General features: G+C 49.7%; 1 protein-coding gene across 3 annotated transcripts; it reads left to right on the top strand.

Moving 5' to 3' along the window:
* On the top strand, nt 1-25,016 carry Rnf8 (ring finger protein 8). 3 transcript variants are annotated; one of them, XM_034524141.2, is made up of 8 exons: nt 1-303; nt 6,494-6,622; nt 11,639-12,379; nt 14,249-14,311; nt 16,111-16,200; nt 18,881-18,988; nt 19,691-19,895; nt 24,613-25,016. In XM_034524141.2, exons 1-8 carry the CDS (start codon nt 193-195, stop codon nt 24,627-24,629), a joined length of 1,464 nt encoding a protein of 487 aa, XP_034380032.1. In that variant the 5' UTR covers nt 1-192; the 3' UTR covers nt 24,630-25,016. The 3 variants fall into 3 exon arrangements, with proteins under 3 accessions (XP_034380032.1, XP_076773192.1, XP_034380033.1); XM_034524142.2 differs by lacking the exon at nt 1-303 and adding an exon at nt 1,959-2,105; XM_076917077.1 differs by lacking the exon at nt 14,249-14,311 and having other exon boundaries at nt 32-303.
* The last annotated feature ends 985 nt before the right edge of the window (nt 25,017-26,001 follow it).

The raw sequence follows: 26,001 nt of genomic DNA, 5'->3' as shown, positions 1-26,001 counted from the left end.
CTTCCCGCTGCGCACGCGCTCTGCCCGCCTTCCCAGCCCCGGGGCAGGCCCGCGCTCGCCGAGCCGCCGATTCCCGGGCGATTGCTTCTGTCTGGTGTTTAGGTATGGTGCGCGAGAGGCGCCTCGGAGGCGGCCGGAGCCCAGGCTAGAGTTTGGCTGGTTGCTGAGCGCTGCCCCGGTGCCGAGCGGGCTATGGGCGAGGCCGACCCCTTGGTCTCGGGGCAGCTCGCGGCCGTCCGGAGCTGGTGCTTGCGGCGGCTGGGGATGGACCGCGAGTGGCTGCAGCTGGAGGCGGGGAGTGAGGTGAGGACCAGCGGCCTGGCGGGCTGCGGGAGCGGGGAGGCTGAGGAGCGGCGCGGCGTACAGCGCACCCGGCCTGCCGGGAGGCGCCGAGGCGGCAGCGGGCTCCGGCCACCTCAGGGCCTGGAGGGATCGGTCCGCGAGGTCAGGCGAGGCCGCGGCTTGAGGCCCGAGCTGGAGGGCGGCTGCGCGGGAGCGGGGCCCGTGCGGGAGCCGCTGTAACGGACGCGGGTCTCCCAGCGAGAAGGATGGGGTCGGAGAGCTGGCAGGGTCCCCGTTAAAGCGGCTCTCAGAGCCTTGCGGTGACCCAGCTGAGACGGGGAAACTGAGGCAGAGGCGTCCCCATTGACTACTACGAATGGCGAACCTGCTGCCCAGGAGAATCTGAAGATGGACTCCCGCAAGGCTACGGAGGGCCTGGACTCTCTGGAGTTTATTTAAAGTGTGATCTCGAGTTTAAGGGTGGCTTGCCTAAAACCCTCAAGCTGTAATGTTAAAAAATAAAGTCTTTCATTCCCTCTCCGAGGGGAATTGGAGCTTCGGGGTGGGCTACGGTTGGATCCCCGACGTGGGTCAGAGACAGTCAGCCTTCTCTCCAGAAAGTGCTCACACAGTATTGGATAATGCAGACTTAAAGGGCTGGTGCTGGGGACTGAACCCAGGGTCTCGTACTTGCAAGGCGAGCGAGCAGTCTACCAAATGAGCTGTATCTTCAGCTCCATAAGTGCAAAATTAGAAACAAAGACAAAAGGGGAGGTAAAGTTCTAAGTGGGAAGTGGGGGAAGAGGCCCTGGGGCTGGCTGCGTTCTTGCAGTCAGCTCTGGAAAGACAACTGGGTCACTGGATGAGGTTGCAGTGCAGAACCCTTGGGGTTTTGGGAAACCCCACAAACTAGAGTCATCTGAAAGGAGGGAATCTCAACTGAGAAAATGCCTCCGTAACATAACAACCGGCTGAAAGGAATTTTCTAATTAGTGACTGATGGAGGAGGGCCAAGCCCATTGTGGGTGGGGCCATCCCTGGGCTGGTGGTCCTGGGTTCTATAAGAAACCAGTCAGCAGCACCCCTTCATGGGCCTCTGCATCAGCTCCTGCCTCCAGGTTCCTGCCCTGTGTGAGTTCCTGTCCTAACTTCTTTGGTGATGGACTGCAATTCAGAAGTGTAAGCTGAAACAAAACAAAACAAAAAACCTTTCTTCTCCAATTTGGTTTTTGGTCATGATGTTTCCTGGCAAGAATAGTAACCCTAAGACATCATCTAAGTTAAATTCAGTGAATTGGTAAGGTTAGATTTTTTTTTTCTGATAAGCTGTGATATTCTCAATTGAGAGACAAACATAGGAATTTATGGTTTGAACCAGGGAAAGAGTTTACACGGTGAAGGAGCCTGAGACCGTCTGTGTGGACCAAGGTGTGGCTTATTTAGCAATATTCTAGAGCCGGTCTGGCTTTAAATTAGGCATTAGAGGGCTGCTTATTTTTACCTATAAGTTGTTTGGGTTTTTTTTTTCCCCTCTGCATTACTTAATCTGATCCCTGAGCATTTGCTAAGCTCTCACACCCCTGTAGGGAAACTTAAGTGTTGATTTATTCGTTGAGACTCAGCTTTGTGGACTAATCTATTGCTCCGGAATAGCTTGGCAGCCCTAGAGTGACAAGGGCAAGAGGGCCAACTGTAAAGCACTGCTGAACCTGTTCTACACTGTTCCATCCATCTGTGTGGGATTACATCCATGGGGCAAGGCCCAGACAAACCAAGAGAAAGCTGGAGACTGTGAGGATTGACCCGCCTTGGGGGACCCGCGGGTAAGGAAAGCCTCCCTGGTGACCCGCCAAGTCAGGTTGTTGGCAGCATTTGGGGCATAGCCTGCAGAGTGTATAAAGAGTTAGAATCAGGGAGGAGAGCTGACTATGGCTCTCAGGTGATAGTCCAGGTGGGTTTGCATAGGGTTTTGAGAGGCGTGCCTGGTATCAGCCAATCATAACAGCTAGGGCAGGTTAGTGCCTGCCTTTCCAGTTTCCCTCAAAGCTTCGTTGTGCAGATAAAAATCTAAGAACATGGAGGGATCTTCATATCACACTGAAGGGAATCCTTCAGTTAATGATCTGTCTTTAAGCTTCCTAAACCAATCTGGAAAGGCTGGTGTAAGCACAAATGAAACTTGCGGCCCTGCAGGGGACAGCTGTGCCTGCCGCCTGCCTGCTTCTCTGGTGTTTGGTTCGGTGACTCTACCCTGAGTGAGTTGGAAGGGGAAGGGGTGGGATGGCTCCTGAGTGTGTTCTGGATCTCTCAGCATCAGAGCCCTGCAGAGGAGGACGGGGCTGGTGAAGGTGGTCAAAAACAAGAGTGTCCATCTAGATCCGTGTCCGTACTAAAGGGCTGGAGGTGGAGCAGCTGCCGTGGGGAGTGATGATGAAATGAGACCAGTGTGAAGCCCAGGATGAAGGGCATTTACTTCCTCGGGATTCTAAGTCTGTTTCAGAACAAGGTGCTTATCCGCTCTTCTGTGCTGCTTTCCCTGATGGCAGTCGGACTGTCTCTCCCATTGTGTCACATGAAATATGGACTACGTTCCCTAAAACAGCTACCAGTGATGGAAATTGTTAGTGAACACAGACAGTAGACCATCCCTAAATACCCCCCATCACCACGCTACTCCTCAGACCTGGACATTTTCCATTTGAAAAACTTGTGTACATATGTGTGAGCATGGGTGTCTGCATGTTGCAGTGTACAGGACAATTTGCAGACGTCCATTGTCTCCTACTTTGTGGGCCAAGATGTTGAGCTCAGGCTGTCAGGCTTGGTAGCAAGTGCCTTTCCCCACTGAGCTATCTTGGTGGCTGTAGGCAGACGGGCGTCCTCTCCCGTCCCCACCTCCTAAGTGCTAGGGCTGCAGGGGTTTCTCACCACACAGGGTTTGGGCAGCACCCCTGTGTTCTCAGGTATCTGCTGTGCAGTCGGGTGGGGTGGACAGTAGAACGAGGTACTTTAGAACTGTGCTAAGTGCATGCCCTTACCACTTTTAGGTAAGTGTAATAGTGTAGGCCCTGAGAGGGTGAGACTGGGAAGAGGAGTTTACGGCTCTAAGTAAAGAGCTTTTTTTTTTTTTTTTTTTTTTGGTTTTGGTTTTTTGTTTTTGGTTTTTGGTTTTTTGTTTTTGGTTTTTGGAGACAGGGTTTCTTCTCTGTGTAGCCCTGGCTGTCCTGGAACTCACTCTGTAGACCAGGCTGGCCTCAAACTCAGAAATTCACCTGCCTCTGCCTCACAAGTGCTGGGATTAAAGGCTGGCGCCCCCACCGCCTGGCAGGAAAGAACATTTTAAGCAGAGAGTACAGTATATATGAGAAGACCCTTAGGTCTACTGGAGTGTGGACAGCTTTAGGTTAAGGTGAGTTTTAAAGAAGGGAGGTAATCTAACCTTTTTTCCTTACTCCCTCTTCAGCTGCTATGGGAAGAGAAAGACTCAGAAAAGAGCTGGAAGCCTGGGGCTAGGTGGACTGAGAGATGGCAGTGAAGAGACCCAGGGCAGAAGTGACTGCAGGACTAGGATTAGGTACAGCTAGGACTCGGGAATGAGGGGCGAGGAACCAAAGGTGGCTTCTGTGTTCTCAGCTGAGGTCTGTCTCCATAGCAGTTAATAAACTGAGCCAGAGCTGTAGCTGGTCTTTAAGGAGCTTGAAGATATGGCTCTGAAGAATTTACAAGAGGAACGAAGGCATGTTTTAGAAAACCACAGACCATTCACACCTTTAATCCCAGAACTCAGAGTCAGGAGGATCTCTGAGTTCCAGGCCACCCTGGCCTACAGAGAGTTCAGACCAGTGAAGGCTACATAGTGAGACCCTATCTCAAACAGGAAAAGAGAAAACCATAACCTTGGCTGTTTTCTGCTAAGGTCAGTCAAAAGATTGCTTAAGCACAGAAAACAAACTGTATAAGACCTGCGTCTCAGAAGAACCTCATTTCTTTCCCTACGTGGTTATGATTAGACAGGTATACAGGAAGTGTGACTGACAGATGGGAATCTGAGCTTCGTTTCTATCTTCTACAGAAACTCAAGCTGTTCTTGTGTGTAAGCGCAGACCCAGGACTCAAGGAATGTAGGTGTAGACTACTAACTAGACTTTGCAGTGTACACCCTATGTGTGTATTGTGCCTGCAAGGGCAGAAGAGGGCATTGTGTTTGGATTTGGAGTTCCAAGTTCTTAGCCACTGAGCACCTCTCCAGTCCCCATCTAGCTTGACTGAAGGTACAGTATCAGCTGCCATATCAGTTCATGGGAATCTAAAGCTAGAAGGAACATTATGTCTGTCTGTCTGTCTGTCTGATGGCAGATCAAAAGGTAAAAGAAGCCTTACCAAGGCAGTGTGGCAGGCGGAACTAACAAGATACCGTCAGCCTCACGCCTGCATGTGAACGCACGCTTGCCAGCTAGTCCAGTATAGAAAGAGGCACAGCATAGTCATCCTAGGGGAGGGAGGATCAGGAAATGTAAAGGGGGGGGGGGGGCTGGAGAGATGGCTCAGCAATTAAGGACACTGACTGCTCTTCTAGAAGACTGGGGTTTAAATTCCAGCACCCACATGGCAGCTCACAACTGTAACTCCAAGATCTGACACTCACATAGACATGTCTGCATGCAAAATACCAGTGCACATAGAGTAAAGGTAATACAATTTTAAAAATTAAAAAAAAAAAGTCGTTTCTCAGGCTGAGGATAACTTGGCAGTGTACTGGAGCGCCGTGACAGCCGGTGCCACACATCACCGGTAACCTTCCTAGAACTAGGAAGCTGATACAGGATTTGACCTTGTAGAAGCTAGAGAGAACTGCTCGGCGAACTGTCTGGAGCAGAACACACACACACACACACACACACACACACACACACACACAGAGAGAGAGAGAGAGAGAGAGAGGGAAAACACGAGAGCGAGCGCACAGTCTGGAAAGCCATCTCAAGCAGGACATAAGCCTCCAGCTTGTAACCCACGATTTGACTTCAAGTTGTTTCACTGCTTTCAAACCCCTAAGAACAGGGAGCCCTCTCAGACCCATTGAGATGATACACTCAAGCTCAGGCCCTGGGAGTACAGGGCAGGGATAGTGACTCGGGAGACGCTTCCCAACTGTAGACAGAAGAGGTTTGGAGGTTTCCTAATGAACCTAGGGCAGAACTGAAACATTGAGAAGACCCCGAGGCCTGGCGTACGTGTTCTAGATGAGCTGATGCTGATGTGTCTCCCGTCTCACGGGGGGGGGGGGGTAAGATAAATGACCTTGCAGGGTTGTCCTAGCCCGAGACTTTATATTAGCTTTTTGTAAATTATTTTGTGTATGATTGTTTTGGCTGCGTGTGTCTTGTGCACACGGGTGTATGTGTATGATTGTTTTCACTGCGTGTGTGTTGTACACAAGGTGCCTGGTGCCGGGATATAGGCAGAAGAGGGCATCGGGTCTGCTCCATCTAGAATTGCAGGTGGTTATAAGTCACCATGTGGCTGGTGGGAAACAAACTTGGTCTTGTGGAAGAACAGCCAGTGCTCTTAGCTGCCGAGCTGTCTCACAGCCCTCCATGGCTAACTCTTCTGTTTTTGTTGTTTTCTGTTTGGTTTTTGAGACAGGATTTTTCTGTGTAGCCCTGGCTGTCCTAAAACTCACTATGTAGACCAGGCTAGCCTTGAACTCACAGAGCTCTGTCTGCCCGTGCCTCCCCAGTACTGGGACTAAAGGTGTGTGCCACTACTGCCTGGCTTTTTTTGCCCTCTCTTTTGCTTACTGTTAACTCTTTTTTTTTTTCTTGGTTTTTCGAGACAGGGTTTCTCTGTATAGCCTTTGGCTGTCCTGGAACTCACTCAGTAGACCAGGCTGGCCTCGAACTCAGAAATCCGCCTGCCTCTGCCTCCCAAGTGCTGGGATTAAAGGCATGCGCCACCACCGCCCGGCTTACTGTTAACTCTTAAGTGTTGTCTTATCACAACATCTTGCTTTTTTCTATGTGGTGGCTCCCTGAGGCAGCTGAGGAGAGGGAGGAAGAGGAGGAAGGGGAGGATAGCAGAAGAGTTTAGGGTCCACAGGTGTCTGGTTTCATAAGTCAGGACTTGTGTTTGCAGCCTGTTGGTAAGACTGCAAAGAGCCTTCCCTGTTAGCATAGTGACTGATTGTGTCTTACATTGCCTTGTCTTTCAGGTGACTATTGGACGGGGATTTGGTGTCACATACCAGCTGATATCAAAGGTGTGCCCTCTGATGATCTCTCGAAACCACTGCGTTCTGAGGCAGAATCCGGAGGGACAGTGGACGATCATGGACAATAAGGTACACAGAGGTCACACAAACCTGATGGCTTCTGTTGAGTTGTGTAGATTAACTTGTGTGTGCTTTGGGGGAGGGGCGGTATGTGAATGTGAGTGCGTGTGCCAGCCCAGGCTGGTGTTACCAGATCTAGAACTGGAGTTGAAATCCTGGGCCACTCTGTGCATTCTGGGAGCTGAGCTGGAAACATGTGATGCTCTTAGCCACCAGGCCATCTCTCCAGACCTATTACATATTTTAAATTTTCCTTTTCTGGTTTTTCAAGACATGTTTTTTCTGGGTAGCCCTGGCTGTCCTGGAACTAGCTCTGTAGACCAGGCTAGCCTTGAACTCACAAAAGATCCACTGCCTCTGCCTGTCAAGTGCTGGGGCTAAAGGCGTGCACCTTTTCTCGAAATATTTTACTGTGAATAAAAGATTTTTCTGCTTTAGACATCTTTTGTAGATACCGTTATTATTATTACTTCCATACGTCTTGTGTGCACATCTGTATGCAGGTGCTTGAGGCTAGAAGACAGGTTTGGGTTCTCCAGAGCTGGAATTACAGGAAGTTGTGAAATGTCCCATTTAAGTGTTAGAACTTTCTAGAGGGTCCAGGGCTCTCTGGAAAGGGAGCAAGCACCCTGAACTGTTGGGCTATCTCTTCAGTTCCCTTTAAATAAAACTTAAAGTCACTGGTCTGGTAGACATTTACAAAGCCCCGGATCAAGGAAGTGCCTAAAGTGGACATGCGCAAGCACCCAGGGGGTAATGGAAATGGACCATGGAATGGTGTGGGGGGTGGGGTAGCGGGGGAAATTCCCTCCCCTCCCCTCCCCTCCCCTCCCCACCCCCTGCAAGTTGGGAGGAGCTAAGGTGGGAGGAGTAAGGGAAGGAAAAGGAGGAGCTAGGGAGGCAAAGATGGAGGAGCAATGGAGAACCATGTACAGAGAGCAGTCCTGGGTAACAACTTATATCTAAGTTAGTTAATTGGTTAACACCTCTAATTGTGTGGGCATCTTGTTAATTGGGCATTATCAAACATATAAAGCCTTTGGATAATCTTTAAACATTAAAGTCTCATTTCTACCTGGTACAGTGTGGATGGTGGGATGGTCTGGGCTCAGCCCAACCATGTGGAGACAGTGTGGAAGATTGGCAGAGCCATCTCCTATGCTGGTGTCTCGTGGTTGCCAGGGCCGGTGTTTCTGGCCGGCTATTTCTAGCTGTGGCGCGCATGCGTGGCCTCTGGCTGGGGAACATGGTAGCAGAGCTAAGCAGAGCTGCCGCCACCGGCCTGTGCAGCCCCTTTTATTAAATATTAACGGCAGCAGGAGTGTTGTTGTTATGTAGACCAGGTTAGCCACAGATTCATCTGCTACTTGGTGATTTTTACCTTTGAGTGATAGACTCTGGCATCTCAAGTCCTGTGACTGTGTTTTCTGTGGCTGAGTCTCACTGCTTGGATAGTTCCATCATCAGGTCTGCTAGCATCAACAGCAACCCGTGGCCCTGACTTCTGTTTGCTCTTTTAGCTGTTTTCTGTGTGTGGGTGTTTGTCTTCATGTGTGTCTGTGTACTACATGCATGCAGTGCCTGTGGAGGACAGAGAAGGGAAACAGATCCCCAGAACTGCAGTTACAGATGGTTGGGAGCCACCTTATGGGTGCTGGGAATTGAACCTGGGTCCTCTGCCAGAGCAGCAGTGCTTGTAAGTGCTGAGCCACCTCTCCAGCTCTGGCATACTTCTGAGGGATTCAGATGATAGGCCAAGGATGTGGCTCAGTAGGAAAAGCGCTTGCCACACAAGCGTGCAGACCTGAGTTTGGCTCCCCAGGACCCATGTTAAGGCCATCAGCTATTGCACGTCTGTAATCCATGTGCTCCTACAGCAAGGTGGGAGGCAGAGATGAATCCCCAGAGCAGCAGCTCTGAGACCCTGGGGGGGGGGAGGGGGAGGAGGCTACAAATATTTGATGTAGTAGAATAACATTAAGGATTTCTGTTCTTCAAAAGATAGCGTTAAGAAACAGGTGAGCCGGAGGTGGAAGTGATTGCTGTATATTCACGTAACTGGTGCCGTCTGCTTGTGTGTACAGGATTCTTTTTTTTTTTTTTTTTTTTTTTTTTTTGGTTTTTTGAGACAGGGTTTCTCTGTGTAGCCCTGGCTGTCCTGGAGCTCACTGTGTAGACCAGGCTGGCCTTAAACTCAGAAATCCGCCTGCCTCTGCTTCCCAAATGCTGGGATTAAAGGTATGCGCCACCACTGCCTGGCGTGTACATGATTCCAAATCTGTACACAAAAGAGTGTACCGAGTTCTCGCTCTTCATGAGAAATAAACTCGGTGCTCAGGGAAATTCAAATCCAAACTACACATTCTAAAGTGGCCAAAGTGAAAGATGGTGACCCTGGGTACCAGCTAGAGTGAGGGACACACTGTGTCCTTCAGAGGGATGGCCAGTAGGCACAAGTACCGTGACAGTCCGTGACTCATCCAGTTGTGAGAGTGTGTGTGTCCGTTTCTGTCTCTAGGACACATCTGTGATGCCCACCCACGTAGAATGTATAAATACCTCTGCAGTGTATTTCTACAGTGTACCCTACTGTGCTGACCATGGATCAGTCTTAGAATCATGATATTGAGTGAAAAGACTTTGCAGCAAGTAGCCACGCATGCTATAATATTTGCCTGTAACCCCAGAACTGGGGCGTGGGGCAGGAGATTGTGACTTTCACGCTAACTAGGATTATATAGCCAGATGCTGTCTCAAGAAACAAAGTAGGGGCTAAGGAGATTGTGAGGCAGGCACACCGACCTGACTCCATGTAGAAATCTGTGTGTGTCCAAATCTAGACCTGGGGAGGTGGGTCGACTCTGGTTAAGAACGTCCATTGCTCTTGCAGAGGGCCCAATTCCCAGCATGTACATGGTGGCTCACTACTGTCCACAGCTCTGGGTCTAGGGGTCTGATGTTCTCTTCTGACCTCCACGGGTGTCAGGTATACACATGGTGAATGAGACATACAAAACACACACACACGCAAAGCAAAGAGCACCTGAGGAAAACACCCAGTGCTGGCCTTGTACACATGTGTGCACACACCTGACAGCAGAAGAGAGTACGAGTTATATGGTGTTCAGAACTAGGTGAAGCCATTATGCCAGGATACTGGTCCTCTTGTGAGGGGAGGAGACAAGGGTTCCTTGGATACTGTGATGTGCTTTTTAAAGCCATGTTGTAGAGTGTGCTGAGGTGTTCACTTGTGATTCTTCATTGAATCTAGCTGTACATTTATGATTTATCCATTTACATTGCATACTGTGCTTTGTAAAGACATTTAAAATATTGACTGATACTTTTAGCAGATCGCTAACCTAAAAAATACAGTGTAAATGTCAGTCTTCATCTCAGTTCAGTGAGTATCTCTGGCCTCTCCCCCAAAGGTAAAAGCCCTCCCAGTATCTCGTTAGCTCCGAAGTCTATTTTAGGACTTGTCATCTCCATTTAGCTACCCCACCTCCACACAGCACCCTTTGCTGGGCCATGGGATTCCATACTTAGTTGTGTCCTTGTGCTGTTTTCCCACAAAGAGCTGCTAAAAGTTGTTTTTATATCTATTTTGTCCTTGGTGTCTTTACCTACTGTTTTACTTGGGGGTTTCAATTGCCGTGAACAGACACTGCGACCACAGCAACTCTTATAAAGGAAAACACTTAGTTGGGGCTGGCTTACAGTTTCAGAGGCTTAGTCCATTGTCATCATGGTGGGGAGCATGGCGGCAGGCAGGCAGGCAGGCAGGCATGGTGCAGGAGGAGCCAAGAGTCTATATCTTGATCCGAAGGCAGCAGGGAGAGACTGTCACACTAGCTTGAGTGTAGGAGACCTCAAAGCCCCCCTCCTCAGTGACACACTTCCTCCAACAAGGCCACATCTCCTAATAGCACCACTCCCTATAGCCAAGCATTCAAACACATGAGTCTATGGGGCCGTTCCTGTAAAAAACCACCGTAACTGGTAGGCTGTTGAGCACAGAGGGAAAGTGATATGTCTATCGGTTGTGCTGTTCTAAGTATGCTACACACAGGGATCCCCAGAAACATATTATCTGATAGACACAGGAACCAGCCCAAAAGACAAGCAGGAAGTCCGCTCAGTGTCATTCAGCTCTTAGATGATGGACACATTGCAAATACAGGCAGTCTAATGCAAGACTCCGGTGTTGAGCTTGAGCCAAGTCTTCCTGAGCTTTTGCCCCGGAGCACAACCCCTCCTGATCCATGCCCTCAACAGTGTCATTTCACTATAACAAGAGGTTTGGGAGCAAGACTTACGAATCGAAGTGCTGTGCTGTGCATCTCAGAGTGGGGCAGATACCAGACTTCTTCATTTCATAGACGAAACTGAGGCAGACGAGAGAAGTTGCGAAAAGTATGCAGCAAATACAGCAAGTGTTGAATTTGGTCTGTGAGCTCAAGTGGGAGCCCCAGCTCTGCTTGCTACACTGCACCTCACGTACACAGCTGCGGTGTTCCTTGGGTCAGTCCCACCTACACTCAGACTCCCAGTATAGAGTATTGGTACTGTCCTCTTAGCGTTTGTACACTGAGCGTGTTTGCTGCTCAGTGTGTTGAGGGTCCACTTGAGAGCGTGGGTGACTCCGGCCTAAACCTGGCTGTGGTTCGCTGTGGCGGGGCTTTCCTCCCTAGGAGCATTTTCTCCACTGCCCGGAGTTGGAGTCAATAGGAGGGTTGAGTTCGAGTGTTGCTGAGTGCTCTGCTGAGTTTTAGTAAGGAGATTTGGCCTGCTCCCCAGGCGTTCTCTGTGGAGGTGAACGCGACATATAGGTAGGACGCCAGACATATAGGTAGTGCGAACAGGGCTCTTTCCAGAGACGGTGCTTTATGAACACCTCTGGTTTCTGTTTGTTCTCAAGGGGTTCCTTCTGAAAAGGCAGAAGATTTTGCAGCAGCAAGCGAGAAATTCCATTAGGAGGAGGAAAATCATGAGCTTATTTTGTTTTTCTTTCTTTTCCCCCAGAGTCTGAATGGTGTTTGGCTGAACAGGGAACGTCTGGCACCGCTCCAGGGTTATTGCATCCGTAAGGGAGACCATATCCAGCTCGGAGTGCCACTGGAGGACAAGGAGACCGTGGAGTATGAATACGAAGTTATTGAAGAAGACTTGGAGAGTCTGGCTCCCTGCCTTGCCCCCAAGAATGACCAGACAACGGAAAAACATAAAAGCTTGAGAACTAAGAGGAAATTCAGTTTGGATGGGCTAGAGAGTCTTCCAGCCGAGGGCCCCTCAGGTCTCAGATGCCCACTGACTAAAATCTCCAGTAAACCCGTTGAGCCAGAGAAGTTACACGGCAAAGGTGAAGCAGCAAGTCGGCCCTTGGGATGTTTGTGTCCTACATTGACTTCTCTTGAGGCGAGTGAGAGGACCACCGGGCCTCATGCTTGCTCTACTCTCCCAAAGGTCCTCGACCTCTGTCCTAAGAAGCAGAAGGCCTGCAGCCCATCAGCGTCTCAGAGCAGCTTAGAGCTGTTTAAGGTGGCCATGTCCAGGACGCTGAAGCTGAAAACACAGGTGCAGGAAAAGCAGATGGCTATCCTGAACGCCAAGAGGCAGGCCCGGAAGGGGAGCTCCAAGAAAATGGTGAGGCTGGAGAAGGAGCTGCGAGATTTACAGTCTCAGCTGTATGCAGAGCAGGCTCAGCAGCAAGCAAGGGTGGAACAGCTGGAGAAGACTTTCCAGGAAGAGGAGCACTACCTTCAGGTACCACAGAGGCAGAGGGCAGGGGTCCCCTCAGGGGGGCAGGCACTTGGTGAGCTCCTTGCTAGTGTTGTCTCTGAAGCAGGGACTGTGCTAAGCACAGGAGACAGAGTGGGAGTGGGAAACTGGGATGGGGTTTGGGGAGGATTGGGGTTTCAGCACAGTGGTGTGGTCAGGAGCCAGGAAGGGGCCAAGATGAGCACGGTGACTGCAGCAGCCACCTGGAGACCCTGGTCTCTGCTTGGAAACGGGTTGCAGAGCTGAGGCAAAGTCAGGGAGAGGCTGGGTAAAGGTTAGGATGCTCGAAAACCATGTCCTCAGGGCTTCTTTGCTCTCGGCTGTCTGTCAGAGCAGGTGCGGGTCAGCTGGGTACCCTGTCTTTGTGTACACGACAACGCAGTGGTTATGCAGTTAAGTCTAGCTCACGGGGGGGGGGGGGGGGGGGGGGGGCAGAGAGTGGTTTTTAGTTCCTGTCTTGCTCAGTCAGAATGCCATGGAAGCACACAGCTGGCTGAATGATAAGCCACTGTCCTCTACTAGAAAGTAAAAGACTATCTGAGTGGTATGGAGGTTGGACCAAATGTGTTCTCAATGCCAGATCGTTGGCTTTGCTGACAAGCTCTTGCATAAAGCTTCAGGCTGGAGCTAATCCTCTTCCTGCTTAAAATGTCAGTTCCCATGTGGCAGGGACTGCGCCGTTCCCACCCCAGCTGTTCAGGTAATGGCGAATGTCAGGAATTCCCTATTGTTGACTTAAAACCAAAAAGAACCAGTCACAGCTGAAGTGCAGAGGGGTTTTTTTTGTTTTGTTTTGTTTTTTTATCTTGGGTCTCTCTGGGCAAGGATCAGCCTGTAGTGGTGTCAGCCTGTTTCTGAAGAGTTTATGCTTTTCTCTCTAACTTCTGCTGTCTCCTTGAGCTGGTAAGGTTAACAAAAGCCATGAATTACATAAGCGCCTCAGGGCATACATGGTCAGTGTGTAGCTTCTGCTCCCCTTGTCCAGCCCAGACCGCCTTAAATTAACAGGGTGGGAATCTCCTGTTTAGGGTATCACACCATCACTGAGCAGAGTTCCCTTTAAAGGGTAGTGTGTTCAGAGATGAGAGTGTGTCTGGGATTAATACCTGTGGCTACTCTGTCCTAAAGAGACAAGCGCTAAGTCTTTTCTGGAGCAGGAGGTTAAAGGCAGAAGAGACTGGTTGAGAAGCATGCCCGATGCTGTGTGTTAACTGCATCTCCCTCTGCCCTCACGGTAGCTTAGCCTGGCATTGCATTTGGAATTCTGCTTGTTATTAAAATGCTCATTTTAAATCACTAAGTAATTTATCTTGTAGAAACAAGATATGTTCCCTATTAACACATTGGAGGAATAGTTGGCACATTAAATTACGACGAGTGGAGACCCCCCCACCCTGTAGGTAATCCCTAAGGCAGCAAGAACACAGACTGCATGGGAAGAAGCTGGCCACAGATGAGTGCCGGTCCAAGTGGCTACTGGGAAAGGCAGAGGAGACTCGGGCCAGGGCAGAGGGTGGTTGGTGCGGAGGGACGGGACAGGGAGCATTGCGGGGGCCAGCCTTGGGGAGATACTGAGTTTGGATGTTGGTAGCTTAGATTCTGTCCATTTGAGTATTATGGTAATAAAAGAAAGTTAGAGTGTCTCTCTGTGGTGTTTCAGAGCCGCTCAGTGGGCGGCCTGAAGCCCAGTCCTGAAGCTGAGCACGGTAGTTGAGCAAATAACTCTGCTCCTGACCCTTGAAGTAAGCTGGGGTCTCGTGCTTCTCCCTGCCCTGTGCTCCTCGACGTGACTGCTCCTGGGGTCTTGTCCTCTCCTGTACTGCAGAAGCATTCCACCTCCATTTGGCTTTTCAGGGGTTGGAGGAAGAGCGAGGAGAATGCGACCTGAAGCAGCAGCTGGTGCAGGCTCTGCAGGAGGTAACGTAATCTCTCCCACTTGCAGAGGCTGGGGTAGTTGTGAGTGGGGAACAGCCAAGCACCACATGGCCACTAGCTGCCTGCCTCGGAGCCCACTCCTCTGTTATCTCTAGTCTGCAAACAGAACAGGTGCCAGATGCTCACACCATCAGGCTGGAGATTTGGAGCCTCACAGATACACAGCAGATCTCAGCGTGGAAACTTACGTCTTCATTCAGCAGAAGGTGCCCTGATGATGACAGAACAGCCTGTAGACGCTCTCTGAGATAGGGGCTCTACTTCCAGACTAGCGAGGGCAGCAGCAGGGAGGGGTTAGCTATACCTGGGCCTCAGGGCCTCATCTAAAAACACCCATTAACAAAATAGTGCAGCTTACCCATGAAGTCCTCCAACAGACCACCTGTGATTTACTTCATTGAATCCTAGGTCGTCTTTACTTGACTACCTCCTACATGCTCCTTATACCTTTAAAATGCGCTGCAGCTGCATACGGCAGCAGACACCTTTAACCGTAGCACTTGGAGGCAGAGGCAGGTACATCTTGTGAGTTCAAGGCCAACCTGGTCTGCATAGTGAGACCCTGTCTCAAACAACAACAAAAACTTGCTTCATCTTTGAGCTTTGATTGTGATCAGTAACTAGGTGCAAGTTCAGCAGAAAGGTTAGTGAGATGGTTAAAGCCCCAGGGAGCACAGCGAACAGCTTGCCTGCGGTTGGTTCAGGGCGCTCTTATGATTCAGACCTACGCCTCAGCCTTATCGGTACTGACAGTTAGGTGAGAGGGAACCTGCCTAGATTTTCTTGTAGGCAGGTGCATAAATGGCTTCGGAAATAATTAGGTGAAAATTGTATTGGATTTTATTTTCTGAGCTTATCTACTTCATAGGGTAAAAGGGTAGGCATCGTTCCCATTTGAGTATTTAAATGTATGTTTATTTTACTCTGTGTGTGCGTGTGTGTGTGTGTGTGTATGTGTGTACGTGTGTACGTGTGTACAAGCATTCACATGAGGCTGGAGACTTGGTTGCCAGCACTCAGACAGCTTACAGCCCCTTCTAACTCCAGCTTCAGGAGACTGGACATAGTTCTCTGTCTCCCAGGGCATGTGAACACATGTGGCTTATATCCATACACATGCAGTAAATGAAAACAGATACCATGGGTGCTCGTGTACCACAGTATGTGTGACTTGGGGAGCTTTGGGGAGTGGGTTCCCTCCTCTGTATGGATTCCAGAAATCAGATTCAGGTCTGCAGGCCGCATTGCAAACGCCTTTACCCGATGAGCCAGGCGCACTGAGTGTTTTTAAACCAATGCTTAGATGTTTTGAAACTGGCCAGAGAGAGTCAGGCTTTGCCTTGCAGTGAGGAAGGCCTGGGGTTTTCTGCTCCCTGTAGCTCCGGCCCACACCTGCTCTAACTCGTGTGGTGAGGCTTGGTCATGCATCAGTCTGAATGGCGTCAGGTCACACTTCTTTGCTATCCAGCTTGACCTGGTGTGGATGATCCCTCTGAAGATGTTCTCTTTTCAGACTGGTAGAAGAACTGTAGAACCCACAGTCACAGTGGGCATGCCAGCTTGTAGACGACTCGGGCCAGGTCAGTCCCCAAGGACTAACAGATCTGCTGTCCTCTCTCCCATCCCGAGCCATCATCCTGAATGAAAGAAGGCAGTTTTTGAAATTGTCATCACTGGTCCCTAAAGCAGAGACACTGAGCGGAGGGAGGAAGCGCAGGTGTGTGGCTAACAAGAGGGTTGTTACTCAGCTCGTCCTGATGGCTTACCTGCTGTTTCTGTAGCATCGCGCTCTGATGGAAGAACTAAATCGCAGCAAGAAGGACTTTGAGAAAATCATTCAAGCCAAGAACAAAGAATTGGAGCGGACCAAGGTATGGGCTGGAGGACAGAGGCTTTAGCGCGTGCGGCCTGGCATTCTCTGGAGTGCGTGGTTGCTGTGGTGACTACAGACAGTTGTTCCTTACCTCAGGGAGATAACCTATAGTTCCTCACCCTGTACATACTCATTGTGAGGCAGTATTCCTCTCCTTCCTTGTTGAGAAGCTAAATGCTGGGAAGGAGGCATGGACCCTGCATGCTAGCCTTTGCTGGGAGATTCTCTGTTAGAAGTTGTCTGTCTCCCCATCAGATCGGTGGGATAAGAACTCTTAAATTATAAGTTGCAAACATCAGTGCCTCCCAGGACCAGACCTGTAATAAAGTAAGGGAAGCGACCTGAGTGTAAGAACACTGCAGGCTGTGAGGCCGGTGCTTCCGCCTCCTTCCCAGAAGGCAGCTCTTCTCTCCTCAGTCAGAAGCCACCCAGCAGCGCAAGGCCAGTCTTCTCAGATCCAGTTCTTTCACGGGAGGCTGAAATCCAGATGTGTAAGTGAAACGTTTTTCTTTAAGCTTGTGTAACTGTAAAATGTATACTTCGAGGAGCCATGTGATGTTTGAATATACGTACAAGCTCAGGCCACAGGTCACAGTTTCTAGCTAACCTGGGATGAGTGTCCTGAGTCAGACTGTGTCTCACCGTACTCCAGAGCTGGAGCTAAGGACAGAAAGGAAGGTACCTCCCTGACAGGTTGATGTCTTTGTCCTTTGTTAAATCAGTACCTTTTATTTTGGGGGAGGTTGTGTGTTTGCTAGGGATGGACCAGGGCCTTAGGCATCCTAGGCAAGCTCTCTGTTCCTGAGCTATAACCTCTGAGCACCTTGTGTTTGTTTTCTGAGACAGGATTTTACTATATAACCCTGGCTGGCCAGTAATCTCTTAGGATCACTGCTGCACACCGCACATGGCTCCAACATTTCCTTTCCTTTCCTTTCTTTTCTTTTTCTTTTTTTTTTTTTTTTTTTTTCTTTTTTTTTTGAGGTGGGATCTCATAGTCCAGGCTGACCTCAATTGTACTATGTAGTCAAAATTACCTTGAACTTAGTTTCTCTCTTAAAAGAATATATAGATATAGATATGTGAGTATGTGTGTATATATATGTATGTATGTATATATATATGAGAATTTTGCTTGCATATGTACACATATGTATGTAGTAGCTAAAGAGGCCAGAAGACGATGTTGGAGCCCCTGGAACTGGAACTAGAGTTACAGACAGGCGAAAGCTTCCATGTGGCTACTAAGGTTGACCTTGGGTCCTCTGGAAGAACAGCCAGTGCTGTTAATCACTGAGCCATCTCTTCAGCCCAGCTCCACTTCCACCTCCACTTTAAGCCCTTAATCCTGTTTCTTACCCCAAGTTGCTGTCATTTTACTTTACCACATATTTTAAAACCTAGGAACTTAGAATCCTTTACAGTGGGCTGGAGAGACGGCTCAGTGGTTAAGAACACTTGCTGCTTCTCCAGAGGTTCAAGTCCCAGCACCGCACATGATGGCGCACAGCCATCTGTAACTCTAGTTTCAGAAGACCTGGGAATCCAGCCTCTTCACCAGTGCATGTACGAGTGCAGTCATACTTGTAGACAAAACACCCATACACGCAGAACAAAAATCTAAAAGGAAAAAATCTCCGAGAACATGACTTTAGTCTGGACCTTCTTCCCCAAGTGACTTAATAGTTTGTTTTGGTTAGAAAAGAAAAAGACAAACAGAGAAACAGAGCCGAATGCTCAGGTGTAATGTAGTGGCTTTTCTCCCTCTCCTGGACTCCTGTTGCTTCCTGTTTGGGGGATGATGACATAATTTTACAACTTGAAAGAGCATAGCTAGTGTCCTTCCTAATAGTAAGTCCATGGGTGCTCTGACCTTGGGGATAGACGGGAACAGAAGCAAGAGGTGGCAAGCATTGGAGGGTTGGGGCCCAAAAGGACATCTTTCCAGCCACGCCTGGGGGTCATAGGAGGGATGGGTATTCTTCTGTCCTCAAAGACAGCTGCTAGCTCCACAAGGGACTGCACACTCACTCAGGCCCCTGCCTCTAGAGTCCTCTTTATCTGTTGTCCTGGGAAATGACAGTTCTGGATAAAAGTTTTATACTCAGATTGTGACTTGCTAGTGCCCCCAGCCCCTACCTTGGCTATTTGTTGAAAGGAACAAAAATCACATACAGAGCAGATACTGAGACAGTATGTTTTTAGTTTATCCGGGCCACTGCAGTAAAATACTGTAAACTGGGTAGCTGATGAACAACAGAAATGTATCTTTCAAAGTTTACAGGCTAGGAGTCCTGGAAGGCACTGGCAGATGTGGATGGAGTCTGGCAAGGACATGGTTTTGGTCCACAGATGATAATTTCTCACCGTGTCTTCACATGGGAGAAGAGCAGAACCAGCTCCTGCAGCCTTTGTTCTAGGTCACTCATCCTGCCCGCCCATCCTCCTAGACACCTCTGGGCTTCACTCTAATGCTGGCACACTGCAGGTTAGCTTTCAGCACACAGGGAGGGGGAGGACAGGGAGCCAGCTTCTGTGTTAGGAGGCAGCTCTTGGGAAAGGGTAACCCACAGGGAGAGTTACATTCCTGCACAGGTGCTCCGGTCACGTCACACTTGCTCCTGTCCTGTCCTGTGTTCTGGCGGTTTCTCATAACAGGTGGTGGTGTGTCTTTGCAGGAAGAAAAGGACAAGGTCCAAGCGCAGAAGGAGGAGGTTCTCAGCCACATGAATGACGTGCTGGAGAACGAGCTGCAGTGCATCATCTGTTCGGAGTACTTCATCGAGTTAAGTATGAACCAGCGAGTGGTGGCTCACCCCACCCCCACCGGTGCACCAGACAGCCACTTGTGTTAGTCATGCAGTCCTCGATGTGCTGCTCCCTTCTGAGCTATCTGCTTGCACAGCTACCCCTTAGCTACAGTGAAAGCCTGTCGGGGCCACAGCGTTAGGATTTTGAAGTATTGGAGTGAAACCGCCCGATACTGCCGCTGTTCCTTTACTGTAGATGGGCACGGTGCTCCGTGTGGACTTGTCTGGCTTTGAAGCAGGGTAGTGAATGCCATTGAGTGTATGGTCACTGTGGGTACCGGGCACCAGAATGAGTATATTTCATAGCTTTGAGGGTCTTTTTGAAAAGCAAACACCTGTCTCCTAGGCTACCATTTGTTACTTTGCCATAGTATTACTCTAGCTGTTTTAATTTTCATAAATTTTCCTTTTGTAGCCAATTCATTTTATGCTAAATGTGTTATGCGTATGCATTTGAATACCAGGTGGATTGGATTGGATTGGATTGGATTGGTTTGGTTTGGTTTGTGGTACCTTTGGGATGGAAGATGCATGTACAGAGGGAGTCTTTTCCTAGGCAGCCCCTAGGGAGGTTGGGTGTGACAGCCTCCTGAGGGAAGACCAGCCACTTTGACTGGAGTCATTTGCCTACACGTCATTGTGCTTTGAGAAAGTAAGAGTGTCCCTTTCCCATTGCAGGCTGTCACCCTGAACTGTGCCCACAGTTTCTGCTCTTTCTGTATCAATGAATGGATGAAACGGAAAGTGGAGTGTCCCATTTGTCGGAAGGACATTGAGTCCAGAACCAACTCCCTGGTTCTGGACAACTGCATTAGTAAGATGGTGGATAACCTAAGCTCAGACGTGAAGGAAAGAAGACGTGCCCTTGTTAGGGAACGGAGAGGTGAGCGGCTGCAGGAGTTCCTCTCCCTGACAAAGGGCTGCCTTATTTCTCAGCTATAGCAGGTAGTTTTACGGGGTGGACAATAGAGTTTAGTAAATGTTTTTTTAATTAAGTACAAGCAGGAGAAATGGGAGTATACAGGGAGTTCAGATGGCTCACATAGGAAAGAACTGAATTAGAATTAGTCTCCTTGTTGTTTGAGCATCCACCATGTGTATCCCTGCGTGCTCCCTGGAGGGCAGTGAAAGGTGGGCCTGGAAAAACAGTCAGATGGTTGGCCGTCTGCACACCAGGTGGTGCTGTTGCTGAAGGCAGCTGGCCAGTTAGAGATAGGGGTGTGTGCGCGTGCATGCCTGCGTAATCAGCTGTACTTGCCTAATATCTGCAAGGCCCTGGGTTCAGTCCCTAGCACTTTTCTCATACACACGCACACACACACGGTCTATTGAGTTGAGTCCTGGTGGGTTTGGATAACACATCTCCCAGTCAGGGGACTTGAGATGAGAAGATTGGGAAGGGATGGCAAGTGTCGCTGAAGTGCCCCTCCGTAGTGAATGTCTGTTCATTTAGGTCAGTGGTTCTCAACAGCCCTACCGCTGCCACCCTTTAATACATGCAGTTCCTCTTGTTGTGGTGACCTCCAACCATAAAATTACTTAGTTATTTATTATCATTATTTCCTAACCATCTGTACTCTACTACTGTTATGAGTCTCAGTGCAAATACCCGTTTCTGATGGTCTTTAGGGGCTGTGACCCACAGGTTGAGAACTGCTGATTTAAGTGCTGATGCCACTCTTGTGGCCTGCTGTGGTAAGGGCTGCAGAGAGCCGTTTCTTCATGTTGCAGCGCAAAACAAGGAGGCTGCTGGGTCGGCAGGCAGTTCTGCTTATTGCACAGAGAGCCATTGCACAGAAGGCAGGGTGCCCATGGCTGTTGTGTTGTCACTACCTCTGGGAGTTGGAAATTAGCTCAGCTGCTGTCTGGGATGCTGTCACGTGGCCACAGTGTGTGTGGCCTGGTTGTATGCCTGAGCTGAGAGATGCTGGGCAGCCTAAAAGGCCATGCGCTGCTGACAGCAGTCGAGGGTTCTGTTCGTGGCCCTCTTCTCTCCTAGCCCTTACTGGAATCCGCTTTTTCGGGTAGGGACAGGCAGCCGTTGCTGGTTGACAGGCAGCCATCATATGAGACTAGGCAGGCAGAAGGCTCATCCCAGACCTGGGGGTGTGGATGCTGAGCAGGAAGTGTGCCTTTACCTTAGTCATTTCCTGTCCAGGAGTATGAGCTGACCCTTGAAAGGAAGTGTGTGCTTGCTGCTTTCCTGATGCCTGCTAGAATATTTTGTGCTCAGTTTAGTCTCCACGAGTTTTCCCTCTGCCCTTGACTGGCAGAAGCCCAGTGCTCTCCATTTCCACCTTGTACTTCCATAGGAACATCACACCAGCCCGGGGAGAGCATCTCGCCTGCTCTCGAGCTCACTTGAAGGTGCTGTGCGCACAGCTTCAGAGAAGGGACCCTTCACGCAGGTCTGGCCAGGTGGAGATGAGAGAGGATCCTGTAGAGGAAGCCATGTTTAGGCCAAGCCTTATGGCTTTCTGGATGCTTGCTTTCCAAACTGAGAGCATGCCACATGTTTTCAGAACAGCCAAAACTGGGAGGGGCCTGCCAGTGGACGAGAAGGCTTCCTTTGTCATCCTGGGAGCCAGATTAGATGAGGATCGGGTTACGACTTTTGAGCTGAAGTGTGTTGCCTGGGTCAGGGTGGGAGGCCTGTGAGAGTTTCTCTGTATTCTTCCATCCATCATGGCTGTTGACTGGAAGAGCCCGAGTGCTCCTCTGTCCCCTTAGGGAGAGTCACTTGCATAGACTAAGGATCCCCATTCCTCCTCCCTTCTCTGCAGAAGCTAAGCAGGCTACCCGCGGGCCTCTCTGGCAAGAGGAGTGAGTGTTGAGGAAACAGCTCCTTGCTGCATGCTCTGCTTGCAGCTCTGAGACTTGGTTTAGACAGACAGAAGGTTCTGAGACTTGATTTAGGGAAAGATGTGCCAGAGCCATCAGCAGCTTTGTTGGGCTGCATCGAGGGGTAGAGAAAAGTTTAAACTAAAATGCCCACTCTCTTGGAGTGTTCTAGTGCCATTTGAAAGCTGGTTTATTCCTTAGTGAGAGGGAATTTCTAAAAAGAACTTAGGATCTGGGACGGAAGAGCGTTCAGTGGTCAAGAGCACTTTCTGCTCTTCTAGAAGACCTGTGTTCAATTCCCAGCACCTACATGCCGCCTCACAGCTGCCTGTGACTCCAGTCCAAAGGGATCCGACACACCTTTTGGCTGCTTTGGGCACCAAGAATGCACATGGCACACATATGTGTAGGTAAAACACACATATGCATAAATAAAACAAAGTGAATAAACAAAGAACACATGCTGGAAACTGGACAAGTGTTTGGTTGATTCTCATGCAGATGTCCTGTGCTCTCCAAGAGCAGGGCCTTCCTCGGCTTCCCTGACTGCTGAGTGTCTCCACGTTTAGGTCCCAGTGGGAGCAGCACCTCCTGACTAGTTAGCTGTTGAGGAGAGGAAGGGTATTAGGAAGCTGGATTAAAGCAGAATTAAAGAAGCAGCCTTGTAGCTGGGGTAAATAAAACATTCAAATGGACGTTTGTACCTGACGTCATTGTGGCTGTGTAGTGGCGAAGCAGGCACCTCTGAAGGAAAAGGTCTGAAATTGCCTAGAGGGGAGATGGTTAGTGGAGGGCCATTCTTCTGTCAGAATCCCCCTGCTCCCCTTAAATTAACTGGTTAATAAGTGTGTCCACACTGTGTTCCCAGCAGTTTCTCCTCCTCTTCTCCTGGTTTTCTGGTGGTTGTAGGGTGCTGTACTCAGCTCCCTGAGTTTCCGAAATGGAAGAAGCAGGGGTGGAGACAGCTGGCGGGTAGGGGTCTGGCCGAGCATGGGAGGGGACAGGGGCTAGAATAAGAAACCAAAGGGTCTGGAGGAAAATTGTTTTCTCAGCTCTGACTCTCACAGATTGCATTCCCTGCTCCCTTGCTATCGTAACACTACACTGAATCTCCTGATGCGTGTATGTGGAGAGACGGCATTGTGAGTCTGAGATGGGCTGTTCCTGAGCTGTAGGCCTCTAGGAAGATCCACCTGGCCTATGACTTGAGCCACCTCTGTGTAGAAAGAGGAAGGTGGTAGAGAAACAGTAAGGGTCCCGGACCCTGAACAGGTCTGTCTGCTCCCCTGGAAGTCTCTCTGGTGTTGCCCATCTCCTTTCTTAGAAGCCAGCCTTGAAGGGATTGCTTGGTGGGTTAGTAGCAGTCAGGTGGTGTCTGGTAAAGAACACTGGAGAGCCTGTTAGGTAGCAGGCCCCTGCCCCCGCCCTGTCCTGAGAGACTGTCGTTTCCTCGGAATCGGCATGTAGGATTAGAACTGTGTGCCAAGGAAAATGGCTCCGCAAGCTTGCACCCAAGGACTGTAGCACCACCCTGGATCGATTGATTGTTTACTGAGCTAGGGTCTACAGTGTAGACCAAGCTAACTTCAAACTCAGAAGAGGTCCACCTGCCTCTGCCTCCCCTAGTGCCACCATGCCCAGATGTAAGGTTTTGATTTTAAAAATGTATGCTTTGCAGAGTTCTTGCCGGGTGAGGGCTAACAGGGTGACTAGACGAGCTCTGCTTTCTTCATTGTTGCTCCTCTTTCTTTGTTTCTTTTGTTCTTTTCCTCTTGAATTTGTCCTCTTTTCCTCCTTATTGATAACTCATACAGTTTGAGATGACAGGAAGGCGGGGGATGGCAGAGTGCTCACAGATGAGGACCCAAGTTTGACTCCCAGAGCCATTTAAAAAGCTTAAAATCCCAGCATTGAAGTGGTAGACACAGGTGTGTCCTTGAGGCTTGCTGGGAGCTTCCTCAGTGGGCCTCGGGACATGGTGAGAGAAAGACTGTCTCAAAGAACAGGGTGGACAGCTGAGGAGGCACACCTAAGGCTGAGCGGCCTCCACTCTCACATGCATAGACATTTGTCTCCCTGCAGGCTTACACACCCACGGGAGTACACGCGTCCACAGAGTAAGACAGTAGCATCACAGGAACTGTTTGAGAAAGGACTGTCCTATGGTGGTGAGCTCTGGAGCTGTGTGGGCTGTATGAACTAGTGACCCAAAGATACTGGCACCTCAGACTTCTACGAGTCTGTAGTTCTTGGGATCGCAGAAGCTGCTTTCTGCCTAGAGGTGCAAGAGCTGTTCCCTGACTTAGTGACCTCTAGTGAGAGGTCTTTGCCGTGTCATCAGAAGCTGCCATCTGTTTGGAAGCACCCAGGAAATCTTCCCCAGCTGAGCAGACCGGCCTTCCCAAGCGCCATCCCGTAGACAGTTGAGACTGTCACCAGGTGTTCAGGTAGAGGCTGCAGGATAACTTTGAACATAGGCCGAGCTCACATTTAAATAGATGTGGTGCATGCTCTAGTGCAGGAGAGTGACTCCCGAGCCTGTCCAGTGTGAAGGTGAGGGCTTGCTGGCCCAAGTGGGATCCTCTTGCTGGAGGCTGCTTGGGCAACACCATCGGCCCACAACCCGGTCTCCACCAGGACCAAGCTTCCTTTCCCCCTTTCCTCTAGTGGTGTGGACAGGCAAAGGTGGCAGAGATGACGGGGATGTGAGGGGATGAAACACAGGCTCCTCCTTCATGTGTCTGTCTTTCTCTTCAAAGCAAAGAGACTGTCATGAAGGTTATGCTCCAAGGACACGTGAGAGACTCTAGGGGGATGGCAGCTTGGCGTGTTCTAGAGGATTCCCTGAGGGTGCTCTGGACAGCATCTGGAAGCCATGCGCTGCAGAGACTGAGTTAGGAAGTCTGTCACTGACCTGCTGTCGTGCTGGCCCTGCCGACACCACCGTCTTAAGTGCTGCTGGGACTCTGGCTCTGACCGCCTCACTACGCATTGAATGAGTTCTGTGTTTCTTAATTTGTTGATTGTTTTTGATACCTCACACACCCTGTTGACATCGTCCTGGACAGTTGAGTGTACCCTGTGGCCTGCATTTTGAGAGTCTGGTTTACCTTTCTATGAGAATAAGATGTCATTTCTTGGAAATAAAACATATAAAGCCGCAGTTGCCCATGGCTTCAGTGTATTTACCTTCCTTTGCCTCCCGCTCCCTGACAGTCTCCCAGGTAAACACTGGCAGCTCATGGGCTGCTCAGGAGTGTGACTGGCCCTGATAGACTGCCAGCAGCCCTCGGCCCAGGACCTCAAGTTCGCACCTGGTTCACGGCCACACCTGGTGGGCCTTGGTATTCTGTTTTCATTCTGGGGAGTGTGGGGTGTCACTGCTGCTTTCCTTGTTTGGGGAGTCTTTTCTTTCATCTCCCATTGGGAGGATGTTTTCAGCTCTCTCTTCCTCAGTCTTATGGACAAGCAATGATTTAATGAGAAAGTGACACATCCTCCTCTTTATTTAAAAGCTATTTTTTTGCCTGCCATCTTTTTCCACACATTTTTTTTTTTTTTTTTTAAACTCCCTTGAGACCATTTCATGTAGCTCAGGCTGCCCCGGAACTGTGTAACTGAGGGAGACCTTGCCCTTTGTCTCCTCCCACCTCTGCCTCTTGGGTGCTGGGGTGACAACTGTGGCAGTTTATGTGTGACCAGTGTTAATAACTGATGAGAAGAAGGGGAACACTGTTCTGTACTGGTGATGCAAAACTGTTAAATCACACAGTGCCTTGATCCCCCTCTGCTCAGAGCACTTGTGGGAGTGTGTTAAAGGGTCAACCTGTTGTTTCCAGGTGTCCACCTTGTGTTTCAATTTGTTTTGAGATAGTTTTCTCTACATAACAGTGGCTGTTTTTTGAGATAGGGTCTCATTAGCCTGGAGCTTGCCAAGTCGGCCTGGCTGGCAGTGAGTCCCAGAGGTCTTCCTGCCTCTGCCTCCCAGGGCCAGGATTTTAGTTCTACACCACCTTGCCAGAATCTAATTGATTTCTGGGGATCGGACTTGGGCCTTGAGGCTTGCATGGCAAATTTTTGGTGGATCAAGCTCTGGTCTCAACCCTTCTCTTTTTAGTTTTGTATACCCTGTTAATATTTGGGAACTA

This window comes from Arvicanthis niloticus, chromosome 20 (genome assembly GCF_011762505.2).
Source record: "Arvicanthis niloticus isolate mArvNil1 chromosome 20, mArvNil1.pat.X, whole genome shotgun sequence".
In the NCBI taxonomy this organism is placed as follows: Eukaryota; Metazoa; Chordata; class Mammalia; order Rodentia; family Muridae; genus Arvicanthis; species Arvicanthis niloticus.
This window is presented reverse-complemented; position numbering and strand designations above follow the sequence as displayed.

Coding starts and splice junctions, on each gene's coding strand:
- Rnf8 (XM_034524141.2), top strand. CDS start 193: ATGGGCGAGGCCGACCCCTTGGTCTCGGGGCAGCTCGCGGCCGTCCGG. Junction 6,623..11,638: donor GGACGATCATGGACAATAAG/GTACACAGAGGT, acceptor CTTTTCCCCCAG/AGTCTGAATGGTGTTTGGCT. Junction 18,989..19,690: donor GTTCGGAGTACTTCATCGAG/TTAAGTATGAAC, acceptor TTCCCATTGCAG/GCTGTCACCCTGAACTGTGC.